This window comes from Ursus americanus, chromosome 15 (genome assembly GCF_024610735.1).
Source record: "Ursus americanus isolate L20-20 chromosome 15, mUrsAme1.1.p, whole genome shotgun sequence".
NCBI classification, from domain to species: Eukaryota; Metazoa; Chordata; class Mammalia; order Carnivora; family Ursidae; genus Ursus; species Ursus americanus.
Genome location: NC_142141.1, coordinates 53,689,247 through 53,701,740, shown reverse-complemented (window position 1 = coordinate 53,701,740; position 12,494 = coordinate 53,689,247). Strand labels below are relative to the sequence as shown.

At 44.4% G+C, this 12,494-nt stretch overlaps 1 protein-coding gene across 1 annotated transcript in view; it reads left to right on the top strand.

The window, feature by feature from the left end:
* The window catches only part of TRIO (trio Rho guanine nucleotide exchange factor), a 348,230-nt gene that overhangs the window by 125,599 nt on the left and 210,137 nt on the right, over nt 1–12,494 (top strand). The window contains 4 exon segments of the mRNA XM_045787154.2: nt 977–1,091; nt 6,568–6,760; nt 9,297–9,809; nt 11,351–11,473. Coding sequence (XP_045643110.1) covers nt 977–1,091; nt 6,568–6,760; nt 9,297–9,809; nt 11,351–11,473 — 944 coding nt within the window.

Sequence of the window (12,494 nt, the reverse complement as noted above, 5' to 3'; positions counted from 1 at the left end):
CTAATGAAGTAAATGAGATGAGAAAATAATGAAGAGTTTCATGTTGTGACTTGAATTTTGAGATCTTAACCGCTCTACTTCTGAAGACAGATGACCAGAGCTGTGTAACTAAGGAAGGATCCGCTTGAGAAGGCTAGATTTTCCTTCTCTGTTTTATTTTCTGAAAACATTGGTGGAGTAATAAAATATTTCTGGAAATTTCATCGAAAGTATTCAGTGACACCAGCAGTCCTCATTAGGATTTTATGTATGTTCACGAGGGCTACATCTGCCTGTCTGTGACAAGATAGTCCCCGACATTTGTACTTAGTATGTGATGTGATTTTTCTAAACTCAAGCTAATTTAGTTCTGTTTTAAAATTCTTAAATGTCAGTGTCTTTATTCGTATGTGTGGCTTTGTATGAGAGATTGGTGAGGCTTGACTGCTGGGGTCACGTGCGGCCCTCAAGAGAGGAAGATGTCCTAGATCCCAGATGAGAGAAAGTCATCATTAGCATAAAGTTTGAAGTCCATTCCTGTCTCTTTCCTTTAAGACTTAAAACCCGATTTGGTTGATAGCAAAGAGAGAGCTTAAAATTATGGGGCAGGAAGGAGGGCGCAGTGTGGCGGATGACAGGAGGGCCTGGTAAGGTGTGAGGAGGCCGTGGTTTAAGGGAAATGACACCCATATACATGGAAATGTTCTCCACACATAAAACTGAAGTCAGAGAGGACACATAGATAAAGACGAGGCCTTCTCTGATGGCTTCCACTCGGACTTGTTCTGCAGAGTCCCGGGAGGGGACAAAGTAGCCCAGCCATGTGTCCCCCCAAACAAGGACCCTTGCTGTTTGCACGCTCCTTCCTGGCCGTGCAGCTGGTGGAGGTGCAGGGTTGCACGAGTGGTTGGGTGCCGACGGTGGACCTCCAGGGGCATGCGGGGTCCTGTCCTCTCTGGCTTTCGTCTAAGTTGTGCTCCAAATGCTTGTTTTTCAGGTGGCAGAGATAAACGTGGAGGTCCCATTCTAACGTTTCCGGCCCGCAGCAATCACGATAGAATACGACAGGAGGACCTCAGGAGACTCATTTCCTATCTGGCCTGTATCCCTAGGTGAGTTCTGTGTGGTTTGTGGTTTGTCACTGTCTCTAGCGGTCCAGGAAATGCGGCGCTGTGCTCTCCAGAAGCAGCTGCGCGGTGGCTTGAATTCCAAGCTGATCAAACAGAACAAAAATCGTCCTCTCTGTCTTTCGTTCCGTTTTATGAGCATTCTGTCATGTTTGCTGCACTTCCGGTGTGGGGACGAGAAGGTCCGCGTCTTGCTTTGAGAGCTTTGTGGGGGGACGGTGGGGCTGGGATTAGGATGCGGTGCCTCAGGCGGACCGTCCTTGGCGAATGTGACGCCAGGACGCAGAGCCCGACAAAACCGGAGAGGGAATGCTGTCTCTGATAATAGTTTCTGTCTTCATGCAGAGCTTCGGTTTCTGAAAAGCATTCTCTTGATTTGTGGCATGAGGTTTGTGAGGCATTCAGACTCTTTCCCGGCTAATATGCCAAGTTTGGGTACGCCCATTCAATCCGAGACCCCCTAAGGATAGGGTGGTCGTTAGCATGGGTGCTGAAGAACGCCAAGACCAGACAAAGCTTTATTTTCCAGATGCTTTTTGGAAAAGAGACTACCGCTGTGATGCAACCCAAGGATTTAGACATGCCTGCAATAAGCAACTGGGTGTGCTGGGGTTGGAGGGGTGCTTCCCTGTAAGGAGAAGGAAAGGCGCATACTAAAGGGGTCATAATCGATGTGCTAGAGGCAGGAGGCGTCTCCAACGAGAGCGTGTGGAAGAAAACTCGGTCATTATACATGGGCTAGAGTAGACAGTAACGTTCATGAACACGTGATGCAAGAGAATAATAAAAGGTGGTCAGTAGCAGGATTAATGGCTTCTCGAAGGTTGAGGGGAGTGTAATGCATCTGCCATGGTACACGGGTTGGAGCACTGCTGACCCACTTTGGTGGACACCAAGCATGGAGGACAGCAGTGCCCGTTTGTAAGCCCTCCTTGCTGTGGCTGAGGCAAGTCCGCTTTTGCTGTTGATATCTGACCTGCCAATGAAGTTGTTGGGTTTTCCTGTTTGGGCATCCTTTACAAGAAAACCATCACTTTGCATCATCAGTGGCAACGCGATAGAGCCCTGTGTTCATATATGGAAAAGTTTACCCTTTCCTCTTACTCTGGTGTTGAACTGTTGAAACCATGGAATTGAAAAGGGCTTTAGAGGTTCTGTACTACTCACTATCATTTATATAAATAACAGTAGAGTTGATAATGACCGCTTACGGAGTTCTGACTGTGTGCTAGGTAGTATGCTAATGATGGAAAAAGAAACAAATACAGAGGACATTGTAAAAATCTCTGCCAATTAAAGTGATACTTGTCATACAGTGTAATTATGGAATGACTGTATATAATTTTGGCAGTTGGCTTTCTGGTTTAAAAATGTGTTGATTGTAACTATTAAAATTTTCTTTATTTCATTGATATCATAAAAAAAGTTGATTCAGGTATATTTTGGATCATCTGGATGACCCACTTAAGCCCACAAAACTTCATTATGGTGAGCAAACACAAAAGTAGTGAGAACAGCGTAGCAGACATCCACATACCTGCCATCCAGCTTCACCGATGACCAGATTTTGCCAGTCTTGTTTTTCTCTGAGTTTCCCCCTGGAATAAAAAAGTCCCAAGCCTCCTATCATTTCTCTGTAAGTATTTATGCTTAGCGTGCAGGGTGACCCCTCCACGGTGGAGCACAGCCCCTTCATTGCCTAGATTTGCTTTTGTATTTACAATTCCAGGTGGCAAGAAATGTCACTTCGCCTGTCCTGGGTTAATGATAAGAGAAGTAGGATTAAGACGTAAATGATAGATTTCTCAAGGGATATTGGGGAAATTCCACTGTGGTCCAAACGGAGAAAAGTGGCAGCAAAACCCATGGGTCTACCCTGGCCATCCAGGAGCTATTCCGCCCCACTGCGCGCTTGGTGGCGGGAACATTATTTTGTTAGAGCCGAGCAATAGGGCCAAGAAAATCGTTAGCAAAATATGATGGTGTGTGAATTTTTTTTTTTTGACTTGTGGGTTTGCTCGCACTTAAGTCTGGTTATTTGTTGCCATAGTTCCAGAGTGGTATAAATCATCCTGGGGGCCGTGAGACTTCTTTTCCTGTCCATTGCTCCTGACAGTTTCTGCGCTGTGAAGGTGGTCTTCCGCCACGCCCCGCCCCTCAGCTGGATAGTTGCAGGGCCCCGCGTTCCCAGATGTGGAGAAGCGCGGCATACAGAAAACATGGGCGGCACAATCAGACCAGCTGTTACTTTTACTTTTCTTTTTCTGATCTACGAAATGTGATAGTAATGTGTACTTCTTGGGATCATTGTTGAGTGTGGAGTAAGATTACTTACGTACATGCCCAGTACAGTGCCTGATGCACAGTAGCTCCCTCAGAAAAAGTACGATAATTTCCATCTTTCCTGCTTCGCTTCTTATATTTTTCCCTGTGACATGTGCTGCAGAGCCTGGTTATCTTGTTTTTCTTATGCATGGCCTCTAGTCTGTCTGCGTTTCTCTTAAAATTACCCTCAGAGGTAATCATAAGTGTGATCTGAGCAGTGGTGAGTAGTTTGAGTATTATTACTTGGGTCACCTTCCCTTTCCTTCCTCCCTCTTAAAAAAAAATGCAATTGGAATAATAGAGTGACTTTCATAGAATGAATTTGCAAGGAAACTTTCCTTTAACTGTGTGTAGGAGTAGCAAGTGACAGTAGAACTTCTTGCTGGTCTAATTGGGATTCCCACACAGTGATGAAAATAACATCAGTCTTGGTGCATCTCCAGGTGTTTATTGCTCTTATTGTTTGAATTACCCTTATATTAATTATGTTTTAGAGCATTTTGCCTTCTTTAGAATGACTGGTAGTAGCTACACGGATAAACTCTCTTTTGTCACTAGCGAAATAATTTGAGATTTAAGTTGATTCGTTCATGAACATTCATATTAAAAGGTACTTTCTTCATCTGGAAACTAAAGATCGTTTCTCTTTTTCAGAGACCAGCATTGAGAAGGGTTCTTAATTTTATCTAACATTTCATTATCTCACAGGTAAAATGAGGTTCTTAGATGAAACTGCTGAATACCTGGTTGATAGTCACACGTCCCAACGAGCAGTGTCTTCTGGGGGGAGGAGTGGTATGGATGCCTTCTCCTGGAGACAGCTGCCCACGTTCATTAACTGCTCCTGAATAGAATTGGCTTTGGGAATCTGCAAGTCACCGCTTTCTTAAGAAGGACTGGCTTTTAACTGGATAAAGAGACGGATTGAAAGGACGTGCCCTCCCAGCCCAGTTCACGTGCAATTTTCATTACTTAGAAGTCACTGGGTGGTCAGTTCGATTGTGGAGGAAGGTGGATAGTGAGTCCTTTTGTAAACTGTGCAAGCTCAGGTACCTTCTGGTTGTGGTGCTCTCTAACGTGTTCCTGTTGTTCAGCCTGGGGTTACTTCCAAGTGGAGGGGCTGTGCTGTTTTCTGTACACACCGTGTAGCACTCTGTGAGGAGAGACACAGGCTGCCCAGAAGGTGCCCTGATCCGGTGAAGGCCGATGCCCGAAGTGCCGTCTGGCAGACAGCACCCACTGAGGCCATCGGGCCTGGCGTACGGTCTCCTGCCTTCGGTGTGCGGCAGCAGATGGAGCATCCGGGGAAGAATGTCTCCCCGGGGACAGGCTCCCTTTGCTCTGGCTGGTCTTGCCAGATTGCAGACCCCATCAGAGCCCAGAGAGGCCCAGAGTGCTTCATTTCAGTGACTTGGGAGATTTGAGGAGACATTTCTGGAAGCCGGTTTGCTTCTAGGATCTGTGAAGGAGGTCCGTGCCATGCTGTTCCCTGGTTTGTGGCCCAGGACCTACGGGAGACACGGAGAGGTGATATCATGAGGGGTGTCTGAGCCAGGTGTTAACTTATTTAGAGTTCGTCTTCATATAGGAGTTGCAGGCAGGAGTTCACCAAACCACTCTCGGCAGTTTCCACCCTTGAGTGAGAAGCTGGGCTGCTGTCAGCCTGTGTTCTCGTGATGGCCTTCCACACCATGTTTCCAGCCCCTGCGCTGCCATCTACTCAGGTTCTAGCCCCACAGACTGGTGTTTTAGAATTTTTTTTGTGACATGCCTCTTACATGGATGTAGCTGTGACAGGAACTTTACGTCTGTGAAATTTGGAGCGACAGTTACTGCGATGGCGGGTATCGAGATAAGGGAAAGAATGGCGTTCCTGTGGGGATGGGGAGGGGAAGGGTAAAGGAGGAGGCTTATGCAAGAGAGCATGAAATTGGTTTTAATTTTGACTTAATTTATTTTGCCTTTTTAACATTGCTTAATGATAGCAATTAGTTTTCTGAGTTTTTAATTTATAAACTATATGAATTTATAACTATAAACAGTTTTTAGTTTCTCTAGTGATTACCTGAGGCAGAAAAATGTCCAGTGACTTTACTTTCACGCTGGGTGAAAACCTGAAGCTGTCATTACGCGCTCGGGGTCTTCGGCGTGTTTCTCTTCGGCGTGTTTCCGTATACCTCGCGCACAGTCGTTATCTGGCTCACGTCTGGCACCAGGATCAGCAGCCTGCACGGACTGCGCAGGGTTATGGTTGTTCCTTAAGCATAAGACTGTGCTGAAGCCTTCCTAGAAGCTTCCACGTGAACACCGAAGTTACAACCAAGTGCAACTAAGTATTTTAACCTGTGTTTAAGGACATTTTGGCTCTTGATTTTCTTTATTGCAGAAGTGCATTGCATGTATTTCCCATGTACTCGGGTTGAGATTTAATACAACTAATAATCTTTTTTGCTTTATCAGGGTCATTGTTAAGAGAAGCTGGCTTTTTCGTTTGCTTAAATTGGCCAGAACGTGGAGGGGAAGAGCACAAAGGCTCTAGCACTGCCTTGGCTGGTGCAGAGGGTCAGCCTCGTCACCACCATGGCCTTTGCATCACCAGTACAATGGGGTGAAAAAGACAAACAAGTCTCAGTATTACTGGGAAAATCTTTTACCCCAAAGACCCTGCCAGGAGGGTGCCAAGGACCCCTAGGGATCAGTGGACCATATATGGAGAACCTCTGAGATAGTTCAAGAGCCTGAACCAGTTAAAAGGGACAAAATGGAACGTTGAAATCTCCCACCATCACCAGTTGCACTGGTACGGGTGGTTTCAGCAATTGTGATCCTCGGAGGTTCCTGTGACTGCTATTTATTGGTCTGTCACCCTCTCCACCTGGACTCTGTACACACTGTTAGGGGTCTGTCCCCATTAGTGCTCATCAAGGACCTTTGCTGTAATAGTTCCTAGACAATGTATGTGATCATTTAATACACAAAAGATGAGAAATCCCCTCCCCTCCCCCAACCCCCCCCCACCTGACAGACAGAGCCCCGGAGACATCAGGAAGAAGGACGCAGAGTCAGCCTCACCTGGTGGGACTCTGATCAGAGAAGGACTGGCGTGATTTAAACCTGTTTTTTTCTTTTTCTCTAGTGAAGAGGTCTGCAAGCGGGGATTCACAGTGATCGTGGACATGCGTGGGTCCAAGTGGGACTCCATTAAACCTCTGCTGAAGATCCTGCAAGAGTCCTTCCCCTGCTGCATTCATGTTGCACTGATAATCAAGCCAGACAACTTTTGGCAGAAACAGAGGACTAATTTTGGCAGTTCTAAATTTGAATTTGAGGTAACTTCCATGGGTAGCCAGACCAGTTAAACCGATAGGTGTGGTTTATTAAAAGTTGACTTTTTCCTAATTATTTTAAATAATAGATTTTTAAAACCACATATTGATGGGAATTGCACATCTTACATACATATGGCATGTAAAATTAGTTATTGCATAAAACAACAAAATTCAGTTCATTTATCACATTATCCTACTAGATTATTTCACCCAAGAGTGATTTAGGTTTTAGTTCTCTTGGTTTTGGGTGGTGGGTCTGCTAAGGTGTAAGGCGTGTACCATAGAAAGAGGTTCCCTCTTACTTCTCTTGATAAAACAGCTTCTGTCCAGGCGGCTTTATGTGGCCTCAGATTCATCATCATTGCCTTAGCCTTGGAAATAAGGCAATGTTAGGGAGAGAAACCCAATTCCACGTGTCTGGAAGAAACTGAGTTTTCACCTTGTCTTTGATAATGGAGAGAATGATCTGTTCTGTATTTCATGCATCAGTTCTCTCATTTATGAAAAGGGAGATACTCCTTTAAAAACTATGCAGAGTTCTGAATTCAGCAGTGCATGAGGTCGCTGTCTCTCAGACGGCGTGTGAAAGAAGCCTCAACCTGCTGACTTCTGTTCCTTTCCACCCCCACCTCTCCTTCACCTCTCCTTCAGCTACCAAGGCTCTGCCCGGGCTTTGATGCAGTTAGTGTAAGGAGATGATCATGGGAAGAAAGTGTTCTCGCCAGCTTCAGACTTGATTCATGCCATATTCTGTAACAGAAGGTTTTCTAATAAGATCTCATAATTGAGTAGCTTGTGCTGCTTCTAGCAAGTTTGCCCCAACAGTGGGTTTCAGTGAATGTATTCACGTGTGTCAAGGTAAAAAACAACAGTCGTATCAAGCACATCGCACACTGTTAATTCTTAAGCTCTGTGTTCCATGTTAACTTTTCAAAGTGTTCTCACGTGTGCATTACTTGCGTTTTTAAATCTCGTGCCGTGGTACTGATTTTCAGTCTGAAATCTGAATTTAGTTTGAATTTGAATTTGAAACTGCATTCAAGAGATTTAGGTAAAAGATGAAACCAGTAAGCCTTTATCTTCACATAGCTAAGAAGTGATTTTGGATGACAGTTTATTGGGTCTTAATATTTTCTTGATGCAGAATTTAAAGTGTGTTGCTTTTAATTATACATGCATTAAGCAGAAACAATGGTTTAGTGATATGATGCACATAGGTGTTTGCTAGTCTAATTTTCATATCTTCCTCTGGGCCTTTAAAGTTACCTATACCAGCTTTTCTATTGAACTTATTGTCTCTGCATTGTTACCAGCCTCTCTCTGTGAAGTGATTAGTTCCGTGGACATTATTTTAAAAGTCTGGACAGATGAGACAGGAATGAACCTGCAGTCACATTGCAAGGGAAAGTGCTGGACTAGGAGCAGCCCTTCTTCCTAGCTCTGTCGCTTTTTGCAGGTTCTCATGCCAGCCAGCGTGGAGCTGATGCAGTTCCAGGTTTCTCTAAGGCTGGAGGTGACGGGGGCGGGGGGAGGGGCTAAATCAGCCTTCCTGTGTTTTATTTTTTGGTTCTCAGGCTACAGATCTTTTTCCTTTAACTTTGTCTTTGCATTTAATGGCCCTCTCCCACTCCCGTGTTTTCCTTGAGGCACAATGTTGATAGTAATCCTGCAGCACATGGTGTAGGTAGGGTGAGGTTAAGATTTTTGCCTAGATTGTAAAGGACTAAAACTTGGTCACTGTTAGATTGGAATGTAGCGCGAATTGGAATGTACAACCTTCTACTAGGAATTGTGGCAGATAATTGCAATGAATGAAACATTCCCTCTGTTTTTAGCTTTATGGCAAGAGCTTCTATGCCCTGTCCGGCTAACCTTTGTATATTTTAGAAAGTTTCAAAAAGTCATTCATATCCCGTCATCTGCTGCTTGATGAGAGGTGGAGGTAGGACAAGATGAGCCGTGGTTGTGGTCTGGTTGGAGCATGTTTGTCACTGACTGAAGAGCTCACAAATACGTGTCCTCAGAGGGAGGTGGCACTTCTCAGGGTTTTGGAAGCCCGTGAGCAAGACATTGGCTTGATTGCAGAGAGCAGGAGGCCTCTACAGAGTTCTCTGTTGGGAGTGAGATGGTAGAGTGGGCGGATGAGAGAGAATGCATTGGTGAAAGTAAGATTTCTAAATCATCTGCTATGTATTGCGATTTAAGACATTTCCCGGTTAATGTGCCTACAATAGCAGGTTAATTTCCACATTCTTGGAAAGAAATCTCATTTCTTTAGCTCTCATGAGATACATGTCCTATAATTTTAGGTATTCTAACTAGCGTGTTGTTCCAGTGGACTTCTCTTTCACTGCTATACTGGTAATGTTTCTTTCATCTACATTTGTTTTTATGGGGCCAGAACAAGGTATGTTTTCTGTAAAGAGATTACTTGCTTTATGTTTGAAAATCTGTAAGTAAGTATTGCACATTGCATTATGATAAGGCCACAGAAAATTGGTTCATCTTCTCATACATGATTTTTTTTCCCCTTAAGACAAATATGGTCTCTTTAGAAGGCCTTACCAAAGTAGTTGATCCTTCTCAGCTAACTCCCGAGTTTGATGGCTGCTTGGAATACAACCATGAGGAATGGATTGAAATCAGAGTTGCTTTTGAAGACTACATTAGCAACGCAACCCACATGCTCTCTCGGCTGGAAGAACTTCAGGACATCCTAGCCAAGAAAGAATTGCCTCAGGATTTGGAGGGGGCTCGGAATATGATCGAGGAACATTCCCAGCTGAAGAAGAAGGTGATTAAGGCCCCCATAGAAGACTTGGATTTAGAGGGACAAAAGCTGCTCCAGAGGATTCAGAGCAGTGACAGCTTTCCCAAAAAGAACTCCGGGTCAGGCAATGCGGACCTGCAGAGCCTCCTACCCAAGGTGTCTGCCATGTTGGACAGGCTGCACTCCACACGGCAGCATCTGCACCAGATGTGGCACGTACGAAAACTGAAGCTGGATCAGTGCTTTCAGCTGAGGCTGTTTGAGCAGGACGCTGAAAAGGTAAAGGAGCAGAGGGAGGGAAGTTAAAATGAGACAGGGAGGGCTTCCTGGACCGTTGGGTCCCAGCAGCCAGAGGGGCTGCTTTGGTCGGGAGAGAGGGCGGAGGAAGAGTAAGGCACGCTCACGGCATTGGTTCACTCCAGCGATCTGCCCTCACTTTGCCTTCCAGCTTCCGTCGTGGTGCAGGCCAGGGCTATTTTAGGAGCTTTGAGTTCTTAATTACTGACAGTTTGGTTTAGCATGCCTATGAGATAGACGAGAAGGGTATCTTGAGTTAAAGGAGTGAAAGCTTTGTAGAACTGATATCATGGGAAGCAATAATTATGCAGGTATGTGTTTTGCCCCTAGCTACTGCTCCACTCTTATAAAGCCAGTGACACAAGACCATCCTGATCTATTATTGACCATGCTTTTAAAATAAAAGATGAATAAGGTGTTAAAAAGAATAGCTTCTGGGAAATACTGGCATTGATTACGTATGGCCTCATTTTATTCTCGTGCTCCAGACAAAACAGCTGGTTCAAGTGGATGCTCGTGTTACCAGCTGACTCTGCCTTAGCAGTACGGAAACAGGACACTTAGTTAGAGGGCTGTGTTGCAAGCCATGAACACGGGTGAATTGATCACTCTTAATTTGAGCTCATTGAATTTTTTTCACAGACAGGAGAATATTTTCTAAAGTTAAAAAAAAAACTACATCACAAATCTTTGATACAAAAGGACCTTTCAAACAGTGACAGTCCACCACTGCTGTTTGGCAAGCTTGTAACCTGTCAGTGTACTTATGTTTAAAGAAATGCCTTGTCAAAGACAATGGAAAAATCTTCCTTTCAATGACTAGAATAAACAGGTGACTGTCTCTGGGATTCTGGTTCAAGTCACGATATCAGTCCAAATAATGATAGTTGTTTCTTTTTTGCTTCCATGTTTTCCTTGTGAGCAACATAATTGACATCCTTTTCCAGGTAGCATCTGTATTGATCCTTGAGAGAGGTGTCATCATTAAATTTTTTCCCCAGCCCTTTCTCTTTTTATGGTAAATTTTATTTGCATTTGCACAGTTTTTAAAATACTGTTTGCAATAAAGCATATAAGATCCTGTAGTAGCCCGTGGAATTGCTGTCAGTAAGTAATCTGTGGGCATAGCAGAACCCATTGAGATACCTGTAAGTCCCTCATTTCACCTGACAGGTCTTTTATTGAGCAGCAGTGTGGCCAGTCAAGCAGTTCATTATAGCAGGGAGGCTGGGTTGAGAGTCAAAGATTAGTTTTAATTAGCCTGAGGGATTTGAATACCCCTCGTTCCCTATCTTCTTCTTAATTCCTCATCAGTCAAAGAGAACCCATGAGATAACACTTTCTTGTAGATTGTGCAAGTTCGGAACAGCTAACTCAGAAGTCAAGGATCTTTTGGACCCAAATGCCTGAGACGTTGTCAGAGCAAAGACACTGCCCTTGATTGGCTTGGCCCTGCTCCTGGGCCTGTGCCAGTCATCTGTCTTTCTGGGGTGATTTCAAGTTGTCTCTTTTCATTCTGGTAGATGTTTGACTGGATCACACACAACAAGGGCCTGTTTCTGAACAGCTACACTGAGATTGGGACCAGCCATCCTCATGCGATGGAGCTCCAGACACAGCACAACCACTTCGCCATGAACTGTATGGTAAGACACCGTCCGAACAGATGTGTCTTGTATGTGAGAGGATTCTAGCAGATGGGAGGGATTTATGCAGATGGTGTCCCAGCCGTCTGCCAGGAGGCCATGTGGGGCCTTTAGAGTAACTGGTGGTGGTAGCAGCTGACCTCTGAGCATGCAAAGTTCCTCGTGTTAGCAGTATCTAGAGCTTCTTTTAAGTTTTAAACAAACGAAAATGTGAAAACAAGCAAACACACCAGTGAAACTTGAACCAGTTTCTTGGCCAGTTCAACATGGATCATTTTGAGACCGGTTCCTGTGCTGTACCTCTTAGGAGGCTGTAGGGGCTCCAGAAAAGCTGCTCAGTGGCCACATGGATGTTCTGAGAAGAGCTGCCGTCAGTTTGCTGGCTGCCCTTCATGAGGAAGAAATAAGCCAGCCTGCCTGCTTTCTACCTCAAGGACATACTCCAGTTCTCTTAAAACATGAGATTTCCCTTCAAGTTGAACTGAAGTACTAGGGTCTGGACATGGGCCATGCCTGGAATACCCTGGCTCTGCTTGAGGTTGATGCACTTGACTCCCTTGGCCTGTTGTGACCAGTGTTGGGTTGTTGTAGGACCATTAAATAAAAGAACAAAAAAACAATTCTAAATAGTACTTCTGTTACATTTTTGGGAGTTGTTAATATAAAATAAAACACTGTGTTCTACAGGATATATTTTATTTCTGTAGATAGTTAACCTTCTAGAAATTTCCTTTTCAGGGACCAGGAGTTTGGTTTGGACTTTGAGCTGGTCTTATGAGAATTAAACAGTCTTGGGCCTTAACAACACTTGTTACAGAGCATTGAAGCAGTACGAAGACAGGGTCTTTGTTTAAATTAAGTCAGTAAGATGCCATTTAATTAAAGTTTGGACAACCGAGTGCTCCAGTTTAGGTAGTTTCAAAGATAACATCTAGCAATGAAATTTTTGTATTAGACTCCATCAAAAAAGTTTGGTATCTGTTCTAGAGTTTGAGGTAAGAGAATTTCTGGTTTAAAATTT